The following is a 19,574-nucleotide window of genomic DNA, read 5'->3' on the forward strand; positions in this document are numbered from 1 at the left end:
GGGCAGAGAGAGAGGGGGAAGCAGGCTCCCCGCTGAGCAGAGAGCCTGAGATCATGACCTGAGCTGAAGGCAGAGGCTTAACCCACTGAGCCCCCCAGGTGCCCTACTTTAAAGAGTTTTAAACAAACCGCCCACTAGTGACAGTAATAGTCTGACCACCCTCGTACACCCATCTCTGATGTCCCCCAGCTGTCACCAGCCCGCCCTGGCTTCTCCCCTGCCCTGTTGTTCAGGCGTTTTGGGCAAGCCCCGCAGCTCATGTCTGTTCAGTTCTGCGTACTGTGGGTGGCTTCTCTATCAACTGTGAATGTTGGTGTTATACCATGGCACCTTTTCACCCCTGATAAAGTTCGCTGTGATTTGGTATCAGCTAGTGCCTGATGGCCATAGTTTTGGCCGCTGGCCTGTCTGGGCCAGGATGAAAACCTTGCCCTCACGAGTGTGTGGGCTGTGTCTGTGGGTCTCTGCCGGTCTAGGACCCTCCTCCCGCTCCGGCCCGTTGGTGTTCCGTGTTGGGGTCCATCTCATCATGCTTGCTCTGTGTGTGTGTGTTGCCTGCAAATTGGACGTCTGCTCTGGAGGCCTCGTTCTGTTTCAGTGCACTTTTTGGGAGCGAGAAAGTCTCACAGGCGATACCCTAAATCTCCTGCTGTTTCACATCACCTATGGGGCAAATGCGGCATTTCTGAGTTTCCCCTCAGGGCCGGCATGTCCTCGGTGGTCCCTCTGTCCCTGTGGCCAGAGTGAGCCTTGGGCTCTGCAGGCACCTGTGTCTGTGGTGTCTGGCCTGTGGAGCCAGGCAGGACACCCCAGGGCACCCTATCAGTGCGGGTCTTGTCTGGGTGCATACCCTGCTGCATGCCTGGGAATGTGGACGTCATGGGCTCAGGCGTATGACTTAAAACGCCGTAGTGGCCCGCCAGTGGGACCTGGAACATAGGGTCATGCTCTCCCGTGTGACTCGGTGGCTCAGGAGGGGAATAGCCAGGTGCATGGGATCATTCCTCCCCTGTTTGCTGCCGGGACCGCCTGTGCAGACTCTTCTGCAAGTGTGTTTTGTCGGAAAGCTGTGGCACATGCATGAGGCCCTGTAGTTCCAGCGTCTCGTGGGGGCGTTGCTGGGGGCCGTGCTGGAGGAGCAGGGCTGCTGCCGGGTGCTGGGCATGGCGTGACGGCAGTGTTTAGTCCTGTCCCCTGCATGGGTGCAGATTCTGTCTGTGAGTGTGACATCTGCTGGGAGCTCAGAAAATCTCTCCAAGTCCTGGTGACGAAGGTGTTTATCCTGTCTGGTGCAGGGTTTGGTCCAAAGGGCTGACTGTGGACACCTCGCTGGGGGGGCCCTGCCTGCCAGATAAACAGGAGGGGAGGCACCCCTGGGTTTAATCAGCGGTACCAGCGTCCCTTTCCCTTTTCCCACCTCCGCCCCTGGGATGACTCAGCAGCCCTCGTGGCCTCCTGAACCACTGAGTCATGGCTTCGCCGCTATCTGCTCCGTGGTGCATCTTCAGAGACCATCCAGCCGCCTGCCCCACCCTGGCCTGGGCGGGTGTGGCTGCCTGGCCTCCCTGCCCGTCTGATAGGTTCTGGAGCTGGCGCAGGGGTGCCAAGGGAGCCTGCTGGCTTTGGTTAGCCATGTTCCTGCTGGGAAGAGCCTCTTCCCTTGAGGACAGTGTGTCCAGCAGACGGGGGGCCTGGAGCTTCTGTGTCCCGAGCTCCGTGTCCCTGTTGTAGTGGGTCTGTGTGGTTGAGTTCTCAGGAGGCCTGGTCCTGCCCACCAGCAGTGGCTGCGCATGGGTGACCTCAAGCACTCTCGGGTTTGTGCCCTGCAGGGGCTCTGTCGGGCTAACTGCTGGGGGAGGTGCCACTGTGGAGCATCTCCGGAGGGAGCCTAGGGGCATGTGGTGGGATCTGTGCCTTCCGCTGCCCCGGCCCCCGGTGGGCTGCCCTGGTCCTGTCTGCATGGCCCTGCTATGGTGCCCTGCTATGCCTCTGCTGGTGGCACATGCTGGGGGCCCCATAGAGCCATTTCCATGTTGCCTCTTGGGCAGTCATTCCCCAGCCAGGACACCGCTCACAGCAGTGTTGCTGTGACGGACCCCAGAGGGGACACAGGCCCGGGGACAGCAGTGGCCCCTGGAGAGGACCATGTGGACAAGGAGATGAGCAGGTTCCTTCACACCCTGTGGCCAATGCGCCCCGTGTGCCCCTCAGTGCACGTGCCGCCTCCGAGCCCCTGCCTTCCCCCGCAGGCCAACGCGGACCCGTCAGTCATCAACTGCCTGCACACGCTGTCCCGGCGCATCGCCACCGTGCTGCAGCATGAGGAGCGCCGCTGCCAGTACCTCACGCGGGAGGCCAAGCTGATCCTGGCGCTGCAGGACGAGGTGTCTGCCATGGCTGACGGTGAGTGCCGCGGGGCGTCAGCGTGTGCAGGCCCACACGCAGGCATCGGGGGCTCCTGGGACCGTCTGCAGGTCGTCCCCAGGCACTCGGGAGGGTGCCCCATGGGACACAGCTGCATAGCAGCCCTGAACTGACCCCGGAAGTGGATTTCCCGGCCTGATCCGCACCCCACAGCGCCCGGCGGTGGGTGCACACACCGGGGACTTGTCCAGGGGCCAGTGGGAACTCAGGGCTGGTGAAGTGGGCGCTTTCCCCTTCTCGGCTTCCCGCAAACTGAGGGAGGACCCGACGGAGTCACCAGCTGACCGGTTACTGGCTGCTGCATGGACTTGGGCATTCCCAAACCACCTGTGAGCACAGGAGCGCCGCCTGCCGCCCCCACACCTCCATCTCAGCTCAGGGCTCTGCAGCCGAAGGAGGCCAGATGCGGGTCTGAGGGTGAGCCCGGTCTGGCCGTGGCCAGACATCAGAGTAGCGGTTGGGTGCGCTGTCAGTGAGAACTTGCTTTTTCCCTTGACAGCTGTCAGAATGTATAAGTATGTTTTGGTCAGTTGTGTATTGATTCATAACAATCCACAAGTTTTGTTTAAAAAAATTCTCTTTAGAATCTGTGACTTCATCACAGAAGAAATTTTTTAAGATTTCATTTATTTGAGAGAGAGAAAGAGCACAAGCAAGGGGAGCAGCAGAGGCAGAGGGAGAGGCAAGCTCCCCACTGCGCAGGGAGCCCAATGTGGGACTCCATCCCAGGACCCAGGGATCTGACCCAAACAGAAGGCAGATGCCCAACGACCAAGCCCCTAGGAGCCCCTACCACAAGAAATGTTTAAAAATTCAATTAACTACATATTTTAAGGTATTAATGATAAAGGACTAAGAAAAGACTTTTTTTTTAAGGTTTTATTTATTTGACACAGAGAGAGACCGCGAGAGAGGGAACATAAGCAGGGGGAGTGGGAGGGGAGTGGGAGGCTTCCCACCGGGCAGGGAGCCCGATGCAGGGCTTGATGCCAGGACCCCAGGATCACAACCTGACCTGAAGGCAGATGCTTAACGACTGAGCTCCCCGGGTGCCCCTAATGAAAGACTTTGGATCCTAAAAATAAATGGCCCTGGTGTGAGCGAGTGGGATGAGGCCTGGAAGCAGCGGCTCAGCAGGTGGAGGGCGTCTTGGGGGTCTGTGCTCTGGGGCCACCGGTGAACTCGCTGCGGGGCCAGGGGCCCCAGTGCTAAAATCTAACACATGACCCATCTAAAGGCCATTGAACAAATCAGCCAAAGTCTCATCTTCATTCAAATGGGTGCACAGATTTTATAAAATACAGTGCGGGGTTCCCTGATGTTTGGTTCAAAATGACTTGAAATTGGGGCGCCTGGGTGACTCAGTCGGTTAGCATCTGCCTTCGGCTCAGGGCATGGTCTCAGGGTCCTGGGATCGAGCCCAACATCAGGCTCCCTGCTCAGCGGGGAGCCTGCTTCCTCTCTCGCTCTGCTTGTGTTCTGTCTCTCACTCACTCTGTCAAATAAGTACATAAAACTGTACAAAAATAAATCAAAAAAGAAAACCTAGTTCAAATTTATTTTCAGTTAAATTTTAAGATTTATTTATTTGAGAAAGAGCACGTGAGTGTGGGGGGTGAGAGGCAGAGGGAGAGCGAGAATCTTGAGCAGACAGACGCCCCACGCTGTGTGGGGCTCGATCTCACGACCCCGAGATCATGATCTGAGCCAAAACCAAGAGTCAGACTTTGGACCCACTGAGCCACCCAGGCGCCCAGTTAACCTTGTTCTTACAGGTATTTTCCGTTCTAGCCTCACATATTTCCTGGCTTCGGAGGCTCTAAACTCTCTGTGTTCTGATCGTTGCAGCGAGTGATGGTCCTCAGTCCCCATTTCATCATATCCTGCCCAAGTGCAAGCTGGCCAGGGACCTCAAGGAGGCTTACGACAGGTGAGGCGGGCGGGGAGTGTGCCGGGGCACCTGCCGTGGCCCTTGTTGCCTGTTCTCCTGTGGTGCCACTGTGATGGGGGTGGGCACGGAATGGCAGTGCTGGCCCCCCCCAGCCCCCGGACTGAACCTGAAGTCACCCTGTCACAGTGCCAGGTTTGGGGTCTGCCTCCTGAGGTGGGTGTCATGTCATCACTTTGCTGAGGAGGAGGCTGAGGCTCCGAGGGCGCCGCGGACGCCGCGGGACTTAGGGTCTGCGTGTGGGAAGGCACAGGTGCTGTGGACACAGCAGAGCCGCACGGTTTTCCCCGTAGTATTGGTGTCCGCAGCCGGGAACTTCATTTCCCAGCGTGTTCACTGGTCCCTGACCCTGGGTCTGTAGTGTGGCTGGGAGGTGGGGGGTGTGGGCCGGGGTGGGGCATGGGTCCCTGCCCCAGGACTGTTGCTTCCCGAGGGGTCACTGCCCAGCCAGCGGTGCAGGCGGCTCTGGGCCTTGTCCTTGCACACTGCCCGGTGCCCGCCCCTGGCCTTCTCGGGCCTTCATCCTATCGGCAGGCCCCGTGCTCCCCACTGGAGGTGGGCTGGGCCTAAGAGCTGTGGCTGCCAATAGCACACATCGTCCAAGCCCAGAAAGGGTGGCTTCTCGAGGACCCTTTTCTGTGTTAGTCGTTTTCCTGATCTCACCAACCATACACGCTTGTTATCGATATTTAGGAAATCTAGAAGAGTGTCGAGAAAACAAAGCCCATCTCTAGTCCCATACCTGGGATTATTGTTAGGAGCATTTGGGAAATTTCCGTTCTTTTTGCTGTTTTAATGGAAGGTTTTGAAAAGGTCACGCATCCCTCATCTGAAAATCAGAGTGTTGCGTTTGTTCCCCGATGTCCCTGCACCAGGCTCCATCCGGCCCTGGCGGCAGGTGTATCCTAGCCCCAGGCCACGTGCCAGCCGCCCAGGTGGGCTGGAGGCCACGCAGGCGAGCATTGGCCACCTCTGCCCCTCCACGCTGCGCGTACACACCGTCCCTGCCCTCTCCGCTCAGCGGTGTGGCCTCCACCCCGCTGAACTTGTATGTAAGGACTTCTCTGTTGCTGCCGCCAGTTAGACAGCCCTTGCCTGGGCCCTCAGTTGCCGCAGCCTCTGAGCCTCGGGGGCCCTAAGACCTGCGCCCGCTGCGCACGTGAGGTTATGTGTGTGTTCCTGACAGCGTGGGGGGGCCTGCGCCACGGGCCACACCCCGCTGGCAACACAGGAGACCCCCCCCTTCCTCTGGCTGTGCCGGCCCAGGGTCTCGGTGAGCGTGTGTGTCCACAGCCGTGTCCGGCCGCCGCCCTGTGCATCCCCCTCTCCTATCCAGAGCCTTCTCAGACCCTGTCCGCTGCTGTAAGAGGAAGGGTGCCTTCGCCCCGGACGCAGAGCTGTCCTCTGCGACGGAAGCTGCGGCCCGTGTTCCCTCGTCCTGACCTCGGTGGTGGTGGGGGGTCGGCACGGGCACTTCCGTCCTGCGGTCCCCCCCGTTTCTCCCGCGGCGTCGCTCATGACCACGTTGAAGTCTGCTGCCCTCTGGTTTTGGGTTGGCTGGTGCTTCCTGGGTGCCGTCTGGTGCCCGGCCTCCCTCCACGAGGGTGGGACGAGAAGTGGCGCTCAGCCTGCCCTGGAGATAAACGCCAGCCCTGAGCCAGGCTTGCCGCGTCGAAGGAAGGAGTGGAGCGCGACTCCTTGGGTTTGAGCTGCAGGGTTGGAGGCCGTGAGGTCTGGGGCGCTTGGCCCACCTGCCGCCTGGACTCGAGGCAGCCCGGCGCCCCAGTGGGCCCTGGATTGAGGGAGACCAGGGAGCTGCGTTTCAGGGAAGAAACTGCGCCCGGGGTTACTGTTGCGCCCCGGCTGCTTCCTCCAGCCCAGGTGTCCTGGTGTGAGTGTTCAGGATCCTATTTCCTCCAGGTGAAGCCCCCGCCCGCCCTTTCCTATTCCCAGACCCCACCCTGCCCACTCGTGGGTCCTGGGGCCCACCTCTGTAAGCCAGCAGCAGCGCCCCTCTGGTGGGACGCCCAGGGACAGCGGGGTCCTCCCCCACACCCTGTCCCAACCTGCCGGTGGCAGTGGCTCTGGGACGGCCCAGGAGCAGCCCTGGCCTGGGGCCTTCCCTGTCCCTTGAGGTCTAGCCTGGCCCGCTGCTGCAGGGGGCTTAGCTTGGAGCTGAGAGAGGGCGCCGTGTGTTTACGGAGTGACCCAGCGGCACAGAGCCGCTTCTCCCTGGGGCAGCGTTCCAGCGGGGCTGCGAGGGTTTTGTCCGAGCATAGGTGAGACCCGGAGCTGCGAGGTGTGGGGGTAGGAGATCCGGGTGAGACATCAAAGGAGCTGGATCGGCTTCTTTTTTTAAAATTTCATTTGTTAATTTGTCAGAGAGAGAGCACAAGCAGGGGGAGCCGCAGAGGCAGAGGGAGAAGCAGGGAGCCTGACCCAGGACTCGACCCCAGCAGACACTTAGGCACCTGAGCCCGCCCAGCCTCCTGGGATGTGCTGCTTCACATAAAACCCATGGCTGTGGCGTGGCCGATTGGCCTGGTGGCCTCACGGCCCAGGATCCAAGTGTCTGTGAGGAGGGGCCAGCAGCATGAATCCCTTGGGAGCCTGCCCTGACTGTTGTGGCATCTGTGTCCCCCGTGGGGCTCGGTGACCTCAGTGACTGTCCCATGCCTCTGTGTGACCGTCAGGTTGTGTCTCCCGTGAAGTCAGGGGATGTCCCTGCACTACCTGTAACAAACCTTGAGGCTGGCCTGTAGGGAAGTGTGGCTGGTGGCTCACCGGTGGTCGAGGGAACGAGTGCGCAGCAGTCACAGTATTGTGGGCCGCGGCTTGACAGTGTGTGCCGACTGCTTTTCAGAGGTAGCGGGGCCTGTGGTGGGGCTGGGAGGCTTGGAGCTCGGGGGGGGCAGCCCAGGGCCAGTCTGGGCAGGTGGCCTTGGGAACTCTGTGCTGGTTCATTGCTGCCTCCCACTGCCGTCTGCTCAGAGCCATGATGCACCAGAGACACATCTGCCAGCATCCTTGGAAGGTTAGTCTCTTTTTCCACAAATCGTACTTCTGTAAACCTTTGAGCCCATTCGGACCTCTTGAATGTGTATGTGTCCCCGCTGCGTTAGCAGGAAGGCTGGCTGTGTGTGGGACCAGAGTGTCGGTGGGCACTGGGTGGCAGGGAGAAGGGTGACCGGGAGACCAGAGAGGGAGGTCTCAGCTCTCAGCTCAAGGGTTAGGAGCTGAAGTTGTTTCTGCGAGGGTGGGAGGAGAGGGTAACGGAGTAAGAGCCACACGCCACCTTCCTTCTGGGGCAGGAGATATAAGGGCGTGTCTTCAAGGCCAGGTGTCGCCTCCTGCGCAGTCATCGCCTTGAGACCCGAGCGTTATCTCCTGTGGCAGATGGTCTGGGCGACGCTGTGTGGCCCAGAGCCATGTGGCAGGCGGGATAAGCCTCACGCGGGGGCAGCGCTCTTCGGACAGTGTCTCCAGACCAGACACAACTGCCATGCAGACAGAAGTTCAGAGTGGGAGCCGTGTGGGCGCCAGACCCCTGCTCCGCACCTGCTATGGCGTAGGGAACTACCCCGTGATGCCGCAGGGACGTTGTTTGGTGACAGGCGGCCAGGGCACACACGGGGCTGGGTGCCGCGTAACGTGGGCAACAGACAGCAGCTGTGCGTCAGCTGCTGTGTGGTGCTGACAGATACACACACCAGATGTAGCCTCCCAGGTTTTCTGAGGGGGCGCCTTCTGTCCTTCAGGGTCAGAGAAACGGGCTGCATTTCCGAGACAGAGACACAGCCGTTTCCCCTCCCCTTGGCTCGCCTCTTGAGCAGGGGTACTCTGGGGCTTCCCCTTCCCCTGTGGGTGGGCATATTGGGCCGGGTCTGCACGCGGGGTCTCGGTGTGCAGTGCTCTGTGGGCGCACGTGACCGGCGGGGGGGGAAGGGGGTGGCGACCAGTGCCTGGGGGCGTGGAGCAAACTGCACGTGAGACCCAGGGAGCATTGTGTGCCTGTCTCCCCTGCTCCAGGGAGAGGACCCCTTGCCCATGTGTGCAGTGGCGTTGCCAAGCTCCTGGGGCAGCGGAGCAGCTGCATGGGAAACAGCAGGAGAGTCAGGGCTGACTCCGGTTCCCGGGTGTGGCCACCATGCCTTTGAGCCGCGTCTTAAGGACTGCCGCTTGGAAGCCGGCCTTTCTGTCCAGGTGTCTGGTTGGATGGAGGAGCCTGCCCACATTAGCTTTCAGGCTTGCTCTCTCTGTGGCCCTGCTTTCCTCTCTCTTCTCTCTTCATTTTGTCCGTGGGTGCTGAGAACCTCATCCACCCGGCGGCTCTTGCGTGCTGTGACCTCTGACTTTGCGAGCTGCCGTTTCTCAGGTTTGGTGGCAGCTGTCCTCCTGCAGACGCCCTTGCTCAGAGCTTGCTGGGGCTCTGGGGACCGCCATCTCCTACAAACTCCTTAGCTCTCCACTCTTCTGGGCCTTGGTGTAGGATCCTGGGTCTCTTCCGAGAGCGTGACACTCATCAGACCCACTCGTAGCTGTCACCCTGAGGGACTGTGGCGTCCATGGTGACCAAAGCTTTGCCTTCTGGCCTCAGCCCCACCTGCGGCCCCCACCCTCGCAGCCGTGGGTGCTCTGACCCTCCCTCCAGGGACGGCTCGTGGTGCAGATGTCCAGGGAGTGTAGCGTGGGTTCCCTGCTGACTCGGGGCAGGGCCGGTGGAGGGTGTCTGGGAGTCGTGGGGCAGCGGGCAGATTGTGGTGTTGGCAGGAATCCCGAGGGTTGTCGAGGTCATAGATGTATGTTTTGTTCCCCCCACGGTTTGTTCTCACGAGAAAATGGCTGACACAGATTCTGCTGGCTCTTTGGGTGGACCCTGGAGAAGCCTGTGGTAGTTGTTATGCTGCTTAAGGCTTCAGGGACGCGATGGTAGGAACAGCCCGGGGCTGTGGGCAGTGAGGGCCACAGGGCCACCTGCCAGCACCGTGCATTAGTGTGCCCCGAGGGAGGGCTGACACGGGGCCTTCCTGAGCCCCAGCCTGCCCCACACTTGGCCAGATGTGGACGTCATGGCCTCTCCGGCTGCTTGGGAATTGCAGAGTGGGGTTTGGAATGTGATGGGAAGAAGCGGGCTGGGCCAGGCTAGACCTTGACAGTGGGCACCATCCCCATCTTGTCCACCTGCTGGGGGTTTGGGGAGGACCAGTCATGGCACTTTGCCCAAGTAGCCCCTCCTCCTCTGTGTCAGGTCCCAAGTGCTGTCGGCACTTGGCTCAGGAGCCGCGCACTGGGCTTGGAGTGCAGTCAGGCTGGCTCCTCAGTGGAGGGCTTCAGAAGCCCCTGCTGGAAACGACTCCCATGTGTGTGGTTCTCGGGGGCAGGGCGTATGGGGCCACATGCCCGCTGGGGGGCTGCCAGGAGCCTATTCTCTGCGCGGGGGCTTCCCGAGGGAGTGTCCCCCAGAGTTGGCAGTGTGTGCCTTCCTCAGTTCCCGAAATGGCCCTCAGTGCCCCCAGGTACCCGACGCTTGACCGGCTGTGTCGGGGGGAGTTAGCACTAAGACCAGAGCTGGTGACCGGGTTCTGGCCGGGGAAACGGCACCCTCTAGCAGACACGTAGGTGCCTCCAGACACGCGGGACCACACGGCGGTCGGATTGCCTGTGGGACGGGGGCAGGGGCCGGGTTCCGGCCCACCCCACCAAGCAGGTGGTGCTTGGAGTGAGACCTGAAATGGGAAAAGAGCCCAGGGCGCCCGGAGGAAGCCCCAGAGGCTGAGAACAACAGAGTGGCTGGTTCGGGTGAATCCAGACGGCCTGAGGTGGGAGATGAGGTTGGGGGAAGAGTCGGCGGGTCATGTGGGTCTCCCGGCATTTGGGGGCCTTGGCTGGGACTGCTGAGGTTGGATCTTTGAGGGTCTGAGTAGGGAGGGTGGACGGGGGTGCTGGTGCTGAGACGATCTGGACCTTGTACCTCCCTGTAGGTAGAGCAGACAGGATTTGCAGGTGGTCAGGGTGGGATGTGGGAGCAACAAGGCTTCAGGGCCAGGGGCTTTATGGGACCCGAGTCGTGTTTGGCCCTGAAAGAACCACATTGCCATCAGCAGGAAGGTGGGGAGCGAGAAGTCTGCAGCTGAGGCTGGTTTGCTGTGGGGTAGCTGGCGTGCTGCTGGCCTCTGTAGGGAGCCGGGTGCCCTGTGCTCCTCCCTGACAGGACGTATGGGGACTCGGCACCCCCCCACCTTTCCCCCGCTGCCCACCTGTCCTTTCCGGAGACGGGCCCTGCCTTCCTGGCCGCCCAGCTCTGATGGGGCCCTCCTGGGCTGTGCAAGGGTGTATGCCCAGGTGGCCCCTGAGCCTTGGACTGACAAAGAAGAGGCTTCCCTGAGCCTTGGTGCTCCGGTCGGACTGCAGATTTCAGGGCTTCCCAGAGACGTCTGTGTGTGTGTGTGTGTGTGTGTGTGTGTGTTTTCTTCTGGTGAACACCCTGCTGGCTGGGAGGTGCTCTCTGGCCCGGGGCTTCCCGTGCGGTTTGCTCCGGCTGCAGGAGCTGGGGGCTGGGAAGCAGCCCCCTCCGGCGGGGCTGGTGGGCTTGCGAGTGAGCGTGTGGGTTTGCTGGGGCACTGGCGGTAACGGGCCCGCTCTCCGCAGCCTGTGTACGTCCGGCGTGGTGCGGCTACATGTCAACAGCTGGCTGGAGGTGAGCTTCTGCCTGCCCCACAAGATCCACTACGCTGCCTCCAGCCTCATCCCCCCCGAGGCCATCGAGCGGAGCCTCAAAGCCATCCGGTGAGTGCCAGCCCTGCCCTCTGCCTGCGGGCCCTTCCCCCGAGCTGCTGCCTCAGGCTCCTGTGGTTGCTGCCTTCGGGAGTCCTCCGTTCTTCCTGCCCCAGCCCATGGCAGGTAAGGCCCTATGCAGAGAGAAGGGAAGGTGCCTATTTCGAGGTTTGCTTTTTGTCCAGATGGGACCAGCCACAGGTGTCCTCTGAGCCCTCTCAGCACACCGGGGCGATGAGGCTCTGTGCTCCCAGGTCTTCAGCCCAGGCCTGGGCTGTGCTCCAGGGGCCCAGCATCCTGGCAAGAAGCCAGACTGGGGGAGGAGTGCGCCCTCCTGGTGTTGCTCACCACTCACTGGGGCACCGCATCCGAATCAGAACTCGGGGAGCTCAGCGTCTTAGTTTAACTGGTCTCCTGCAAGGAAAGAGCTGAGCTGTTTTTGCAACCCCCCTGCCCAATTAAAGTCTCTTGTTTCCTTAGATATTTTTATGACTAAAAAAAGAAATCTGGGCACATTACAGAAGATTTGGAGATGAGAGGAAGCGGGGCACTACCTCGCCCTCTCTCCCTTGCCCAGTCTGTGCTCTAAGTGTGTCCTTCCTCCTGGACTTACTTGCTGAGTCTGTTTTTATGTAGTTCTGTTCATAGCTGCTGTGGGGATTTTGCTTTTCCAAATTTGGGACTCTCTGCTTGGAAAAGATTCATGTATGTTTTCAGTGAATAAATGTTTGCTGGGCAGTCCCAGGGAGGGGAGATGGAGCTGGGTTGCCGAGCCTTCCTCCACTCTGTTCCTGTTGTTTTTTCTGAGGGTCATAGTAATCCCTGTGGCTTTTTAAAGGCCCCTGGACACACCACTGCCCTTCTGTCTAACCGTTCCGGTGGCCTCTTCTCTCGGGTCCAGTGTCTGTGGGGCCCGGGTACGTGCCTGGTCAGTTGACCTCGGACTCTGCTCTGCAGCCCGTACCACGCTCTGCTGCTGCTCAGTGACGAGAAGTCCCTGCTGGGCGAGCTGCCCCTCGACTGCTCCCCGGCCCTGGTGCGGGTGATCAAGACCACGTCCGCCGTGAAGAACCTGCAGCAGCTGGCCCAGGACGCAGACCTGGCCTTGCTGCAGGTAACTCCCTGTGGGCCCGGGCACACGCCCTCCATGGGGAGAATGGTGGGGGAGGGGGGCATCTCAGAGCAGGTGGTCCTCGGGTGGAGGTGGGAGGTCAGGGCGTCAGGAAAGCAGACTGCCTATGTGCCGTGTCCCCAGGACCTCTCTAGTGAGGGGCCCCGCGTGGCCTGCCGTGGGGGAATGGGTCATTCCAAGCTCTGGAATCTGAGGCCTGGCTTCAGGGCTGGCTTTGTGAAGTGGCTGTGGGGCCAACGTCGTCTTCTGTGCCAGCAGTCAGGAGGCATGCGGCCCTCCAGGTGCTGGGGGCTTGCCGGGCGTCACTGTGAGAAACCGGTGGCACGGGTGCACTTGCCAGTGTGGGAGGTGAGGGCAGGCCCACCTGTGTGCGGAAGCGGGACCTGACCTGGGGGCCGACCAGACCCCTAGTGTGCGCGGTGAGGCCTGTGTTCTGTGTGGGGTCCTCCGCTTGCTGGGCTGGGCGCCTGTGCCTGCAGTTTCTCTTTTCGTGGCTCAAAGACTTGTTTGTTTTCGAGAGAGAGCGCACTCGTGCACGTGAGCTGGGGATACTCCACGCCCTGTGGAGCGTGGAGCCAGGGCGCAGAGCAGGGAGCCTGGTCAGGGTTGGTCTCACGTGGCTGAGATGCCGAACTGAGCTGACAACACGCGGAAGGCCCACCCGTCGGAGCCGTCCAGGCGCCCCCACAGTTTCTGATGGGATGCAGGGCCCCTTGGTCCTGGCTGTGGCCTGGCTGGAGCCTGGGTGGGGGTCAGGGAGTTCGGAGAAGCCCAAGTGGAAGCTGAAGGTCCCAGGGCAGTTGTACCTTCCTGAGTGACCTGTCCGCTGGGGTCTGGGCCTGTGGGCACCATGTGGCCACCAGGGGGCAGCAGGACCTGGCCCTGGAGCTTGGCTCTCTGAGGCTGTCTGAGGAAGAGGAGCCCAGGGGTGAGACCTGCCTGGGCGCCCCCTGTCACTCCCGCCCCACCGGAGACAGGCCTTTGGCCTTTGGTCGTTAGTGTGGGGTTGGGGGGGCTGAACTCCCAGGCCTGTGTGTCCCAAAGCAGCATTTTCTGGTTCTGCTGTCCAGGGTGAGTCCTTCCCTGTGGGTTTCCCATGCGCTTTGTCCATCCCCTGTGAGACTGGCTATGTACGGGTTCTGCCCTTGTGCACTGTCACCTGGACTCCTAGACTGGGGGCCCTGCTGTCTTTCGCAGCATCCACGAAACGGGCCTGATGCACAGGCGGCTCCGTCCACACTGCAGAGCTTGTGCTCTGAGCGTCCGGGCTGCGCTTTCGGAGCTTTCTGGCTTCTCGGTGTCTTCGGACACAGACTAAGCTTGGTGACACCCTCTTCAGTTCCCTGCCCAGCCTTCCCTGCCATCACCCTCCGCACTGAACCCTGTTCGAAGCAGGCTTTCCTGCTGGCTGCTGGTGGGCCTTGCCGGCCTCTTCACTCACCCCCTGGGGCCCGAGGTCAGCAGAGCTGCCTGAGGCCCGTTGGAGCCCCAGGCGCGATGGCCCCACGAGGGAGAAAGTGTCAGCTTCAGCGTGCATGTCCTCAGGTGACTTACCGTTGACTTGAGCTCTCAGGGTGCCCGGCCGGCTCCGTTGATGGAGCACGTGACTTGATCTTGGGGTCGCGAGTTTGAGCTCCGCAGTAGGTGTACGGGTTACCTAAGAAAAACTGAAGCCTTAAGTAATTCACGTTCCATCATTGGCAAAGTCAATATTTTGGGCTTTTCTTGTTTCACTTTTTTTGTTTAACTGTAATTAACATACAGTGTTGTCTTAGTTTCAGGGGTCCAGTGTGGTGAGTCCGAGATAGGGACACTGTTGCGTCCTTCACCTGTCTCCACATCCTCCCACCCTCCTGCCCTGTTTTGGGGTTTCTTGTCGTGATAAGGTTAATACGTTCTTAGAAAGATTCAAACATCAGGGGTGCCTGGCTAGGTGGGTTAATCCTCTGCCTTCGGCTCAGGTCATGATCTCAGGGTCCTGGGATCAAGCCCCACATCAGGCTCCCTGCTCTGCGGGGAGCCTGCATTCCCCTCTCTCTGCCTGCTGCTCTGCCTACTTGTGATCTCCGTCTGTCAAACAAATAAATAAAATCTTTTAAAAAAAAAGATTCGAACATCATGCAGATTAGAGGCAGGGAGAGTCCTGCCGTCCTGTGTCACAGAGGTCACTGCTGGAGATTCCTCCGGACCTTCTGCGTGTGTCCCTTCTTCACACATTATCTCTGGATTACAGAACCAGGATCGCACTGTCCATCCCTTGTGATTGGCTCCCCAAAGACCTTCACATCCTACTCCCACGTCCTGCCACTGCATCTGCACAGGGGACTTTGCAGATGGTGAAGGGTTTTGAGGTGGGCCGTGACCCTGGGTTGTCCCCGTAGGGCCCTTGTGAGAGATGGCCAGGGGGTATGACCACGGAGGCAGGGAGTGGAGGGAGGTGGTCACGTGCCAAGGAAGGCTGCTGTGAGAGGGGGTTGGGCAGCTTCTCCCCCAGAGTCTTCGGGGAGTGTGTCCCTGCTGAGAGCTGGACTCCAGCCTGTGGCACGAGTTCAGACCTCTGGTCTCCGGAACGGCGCTCTGGCTGCAGGGAGTGGTGGGAGGCAGGCTCTATAGGGGAGGGCGGGGGCAGATGGCGGAAAGTGGCGTATCCTCACTTTGGAGCTGGTGTCATTGGGACTTGGGGTGAGAGGGAAGACCGGCAGTGACAGCTGTGGTTCCGGCCGTGTGGGCTCTGGTGTCCTGTTTGCCGAGGTGAGCTGCCGGCGCACGGAGTAGTGTCCCAGCCTCAGTGCCGGCCTGGGGAGGATCCTGTGGACCCACAGGAAGTGAGCGTCCCAGACCACACCAGGGACCAGTGGTAACGAGGGTGTTGTGTGTGCTGTGCCAGACGCCCAGGTGGGGGTCAGAGAGTCGGGCACTGTCCTCCCAGCTCCTGCTGTTGGCAGGTTTTCCAGCTCGCCGCCCACCTGGTGTACTGGGGCAAGGCCATCATCATCTACCCGCTGTGTGAGAACAACGTCTACATGCTTTCTCCCAATGCCAGCGTGTGTCTGTGAGTACCTCTGGTTGCCAGAGCCCAGGACGGTGCTCCCTGCTCAGCTGGACCCTCACTTGGGCGTGCTTGCTGGCCTCTGCTGTGTCCATGTTTTGATTGTGGCCTGCCCCAGGCCTGTGCTCTTTCGGCATTCAAAACCCCTGTGCAGGTTCTGTGCTCCCTCACACCTGCTGGCCGGTGGGTGGTGGATGGGGTCCCTGGTGGGGGTTGGGAGCCTTGGGAGCTTTGGCCTCTGCCCATGGCTCCTGCTGCCCCTCAAGGGAAAGCACCTGGGTTTGTCCTCATGGCTCCCACCCTGGGCACCTGCTATGCTGTGCCTCCCTGCTGCCCACTGTGGCTCACAGCGAGGGCATGGCTGTCCAGAAGCGAGGAGAGGCCTGCTGAGCTCATGGGCACGTTGCCTCACCTTTCCCCAGGTACTCCCCACTGGCCGAACAGTTCTCCCGCCAGTTTCCGGCTCATGACCTGCCCTCTGTCCTTGCTAAGTTCTCCTTGCCTGTCTCCTTGTCAGAATTCAGGAACCCCCTCGCCCCCCCTGTGCAGGAGGTAAGTTGCAGGAGACCGGGGGTCTGGGAGCCACCAGCCCAGTGTCAGCTCCTCATCCCAGGGCTCTCAGTGCTGCTGCACTCCTAGCCTGGATTTTGGGGAGGAGGGGGCTTGGCTGCGTAGTTGGTACCTGTCACGTCAGGGTGACCAGGAGCTGGCTCCCAGCCAGGCCCGCTGCAGACCGTGGGGCAGTCCCAAGTCCCACCCCCACCCCCGCTGGAGGCCGTCCTGACTGCTGAGAGCCGAGTGGTTAGAGCCGCTAAGAGGCCCAGGTGACAGGAGAGTGGTGACCTCTCCTGAGGGGAAGCTAAGTCAGCTTCGTTTTCACTGAGCTTGGGCCCTGCTTCCTGCTCTCTCCCCCTCCATGGTCCAGGTGGCCACAGGGTATGTGCGTCTAAGTCCTGAGCTCCCTGATCCCCAGAACCTCCTCATCCAGGAAGATCTGGAGAGGACAGGCCTGGGACAGGCCCCAGTGGGACCACTAGGGTTGCTGGGTGTGGCAAGGGCTCATCTAGGAAGGTACGAAGTGTATGGGATGAACAGGTGAATTCTGGGTCAGGTGCAGGCTCTGTCCAAGAATGAGCCTCTGCCCTCCACCCCCGTGCGGAAGGCCTGGGGCTCTGTGGCTCGGGGCAGGGGCAGCACAGAGCCAGAGCCAGGGTGGGGCTGGTGTTGGGAGATGGGGCTTGGTGCTGTCAAGGCTTTGTTTTCAAGAGCAAAGTATCTTTTTAAATAAGTGTGAGATCTGTGAGGCAAAACCAATCCTTCAAAGGAAACCCTTTTCCTTCTTATTGTGAATGAGGAGGAGATCCTGGTTCTTGAGTTCATTCAGATGCTGAGCTGACGGAGTTCTGACGGCCTCTTTCATGAGGCCTTCGGTTTCCAGGAACCGAGCCAGGCTGTACCATCTGGAGAAAAGCCGCACTCTGCATCTGTGCCCCACATCCCCCAGCAGAGCCGTCCTCATGGTCCAGATGGCAGGTGGATTTCCCAGGCCAAGCCTGGGGGGCCGCCGTGTGCTTGGTCAGGGGCTCGGATAGAGCTGGGTTTGGTTCCGCGCTGTCCCCGGGAGAGGCGTCTGCTTGTCAGGACTCCTGCTTCGGGGCCTGGAGTGCGCTCGTTAGTGCTCATGAAGCCTCTTTGTTTTATTTTTTAATGCTAACTCTTTCGCAGGCCTTTTCCACTTTACTTGGTTAGACCAGGTCATAACATGCCTAAGGTACCTGGTGCCTCTCTGTTCCGTGCCTGGTCAGTCATCCCTTCCCAGGAGGGGACTCCGAAGCTGAGCAGGCAGATGTGCGACCTTCCTGCTCACCCGTGCTCAAGCCGGGCCTGCACAGGGCTCCTCGCTGGCCACGGTCAGGGGCCAGCCCTGGGTGGGAGGGGTGGCCTCCATGTGCCAGGAGGACCACACCGCTCATTGGGACTCCGTGTCCATGGGCAGGCTTCCAGGCCGAGCCAGGGAGAGGCCTGGGTGCCATCGGAGCAGCTGCCTGCAGGGTCTTCCTGGGCAGTGTCCAGGCCACAGCTGGCAGGTCCCCAGGGGCCCCGCTCCGTGTCAGGGGGTCTGAGCGGCGGGGCTGCGTAGTCGGCTCTGCTGCTCTGCTCTGGGCATGAAAGGCCCTATGCCGGCGCTGCCCAAGTGTGCAGTGGGGGCAAGTGCAGGTGTGGCCCCGGGGCTCCTGTGGCCTTGCGCAGAGCAAGGAGCTGGTCTCTGCTGGCCGCTGGCAGGTCCTTTCCTAAGGTGGGGGTTGGGCCTCTCGAGCTCAGGGACCCCTCACCTCTGGCATGACTCGTGGGAGCCCTGGTTTCAGTCATGGCCTGGGTGCACCCCACGGGGACAGGGCAGTGGTGGGGAGCAGCCCCCTCCCCGGCCCTGGGCCACCTGCGGCTTCTCCTGCAGACCCAGCTCATTCAGATGGTGGTGTGGATGCTGCAGCACCGGCTGCTGGTGCAGCTGCACACCTACGTTTGCCTCATGGCCTCACCCAGCGAGGAGGAGCCCCACGCCCGGGAGGACGAGGTCCCCTTCACTGCCAGGGTCGGCGGCCGCAGTCTCAGCACGCCCAATGCTCTCAGCTTTGGCTCCCCAAGTAGGAGCCCCCTGCCCCCGGCGTCTGTGTGGTGGGTGGGGTGGTCGGGAGGGCGTGGTGGCGGGATCCCGACGCGGGCACTGCTGGGCGTGAATGAGGCACCTTCCCACGGCCACACATGTGCACACACACCCGCCCTTTATGTGGGCCGCTGGGGCCTCCCACGGGCAGCCTCTGTCCTCCGCTGAGCCTCCTTCGAAGGAGGCAGGAGACCCCGCTCCCTGGCCTCCCTGCCACTCTGTGCCTCTGGGCTCTGGAGCAGGGCCTCGTTCAAGCCAGGAGCAGCCTGGGATCTGAGCCCATTTCCCACCGTCCCTGGGAGGGTGGCTGGGCTCGCTGGGCCGGGGCCTGTGAGGGGACACGGACTCTCACAGTCACTTCTTGGCAGAGCCGTTGTGGCCGCTGCGTGCGCCCAAAGAATGCGGTCCATTGCCAAGCCCAGGTGCCCTGGGCTCTCCCAGGCTCGGGGGACACGAAGGGCTGGAACTAGACTGAGGCCTGACCTTACCTTCAGCTTCAGTGCGAGGACCAGCCTTGCCCGGGGCCACACTAGTCCCTCTTTGGTGGGGGGGTGGGATGAGCAGGCCTGCCGGGGGGTGTGGCAGCAGATTCCTGGTGGACATGGGCACAGTGGGTGCACCAGGGCGTGTGTGGGGGACTGGCTGTTCCCTGATCCGTGCCCACCACAGCCAGCAGTGATGACATGACACTCACCAGCCCCAGCATGGATAACTCCAGCGCAGAGCTCCTGCCCGGCGGGGACTCTCCCCTGAACAAGAGGATGACAGAGAACCTGCTGGCCAGCCTGTCCGAGCATGAGCGGGCGGCCATCCTCAGCGTGCCTGCGGCCCAGAACCCCGAGGACCTCCGCATGTTTGCCAGGTGGGGGCAGGGTGACCCCGGGGCTGGGCCGGTTCTGGCATCAGAGCAGAAGGTGGGTGGGGGCTTGGCCAGCAGGACGCAGCTTCTGTCCTGTGATGACCACTGGCTGTTGCTGGTGGTGCTGGTGTCTTGGGCATGAGGTGTCCCCAGCTGGTGCCTGTGATGCCAGGCCTGGGGCCTCTGCCTGTGGGGTATCTCCAGGACTTCCTGGTGCTTCCTGTTAACTTTTTCAGAAGCTGCGGCAGGTTCCTGCCCTCTTGAGGCCTGTGGGGATCTCCCGCACTGGGAAGGCTCTTCACCCGGGCTGGGGTTGCTGGTGTCCAGGACCCCCACACCATGAGTGACAGACTGTCAAACCCGGCTTTGACTTGGGGGCTCTGTGGGTTTCAGGTTTTCGGTTGCCCGGGGAAGCTCCCAGTCAGGAACCGCATGCCAGGCAGACAGGCCCAGGCCTCTGCGCTGGCCCCAGCCCACACAGCCCTAGAGCAGTGACCTCGTCTGGGCCCGTAGCCACACGGGAGCCACTGCCACAGCAGCACGGCGGGCCTGTCCCCCCGCACTTCCCCGTCAGGGTGCCGCGGGCAGACGTGGCCTTCAGGCTCAGGTGGCTCCAGGGTGTGAACAGGGCCCACGAGGGCAGCAGGCCTGGAGCCCTCACCCGCCCCTCCGTCCGTGCCGGGTCTGCTCAGGTCTGCGGGATGCTCAGCGCGGACCCCCTCC

The 19,574-nt window shown here is 61.3% G+C and overlaps 1 protein-coding gene across 13 annotated transcripts in view; it reads left to right on the forward strand.

Moving 5' to 3' along the window:
• Window positions 1-19,574, forward strand: part of NPRL3 (NPR3 like, GATOR1 complex subunit) — a 38,996-nt gene that overhangs the window by 18,416 nt on the left and 1,006 nt on the right. For 7 of the 13 annotated variants that reach the window (XM_059415873.1, XM_059415878.1, XM_059415869.1 and 4 more), the window contains 8 exons: window positions 2,250-2,403; window positions 4,273-4,354; window positions 11,021-11,158; window positions 12,104-12,260; window positions 15,224-15,330; window positions 15,750-15,879; window positions 17,783-18,003; window positions 18,690-18,854. In XM_059415873.1, the coding sequence (XP_059271856.1) occupies window positions 2,250-2,403; window positions 4,273-4,354; window positions 11,021-11,158; window positions 12,104-12,260; window positions 15,224-15,330; window positions 15,750-15,879; window positions 17,783-18,003; window positions 18,690-18,854 (1,154 nt within the window). Of the gene's footprint in view, window positions 1-2,249; window positions 2,404-4,272; window positions 4,355-11,020; window positions 11,159-12,103; window positions 12,261-15,223; window positions 15,331-15,749; window positions 15,880-17,782; window positions 18,004-18,661; window positions 18,855-19,574 lie in introns of those variants that run through there. The other 6 variants (XM_059415870.1, XM_059415872.1, XM_059415882.1 and 3 more) reach the window with 4 other exon arrangements.

This window comes from Mustela nigripes, chromosome 11, assembly GCF_022355385.1.
Source record: "Mustela nigripes isolate SB6536 chromosome 11, MUSNIG.SB6536, whole genome shotgun sequence".
In the NCBI taxonomy this organism is placed as follows: Eukaryota; Metazoa; Chordata; class Mammalia; order Carnivora; family Mustelidae; genus Mustela; species Mustela nigripes.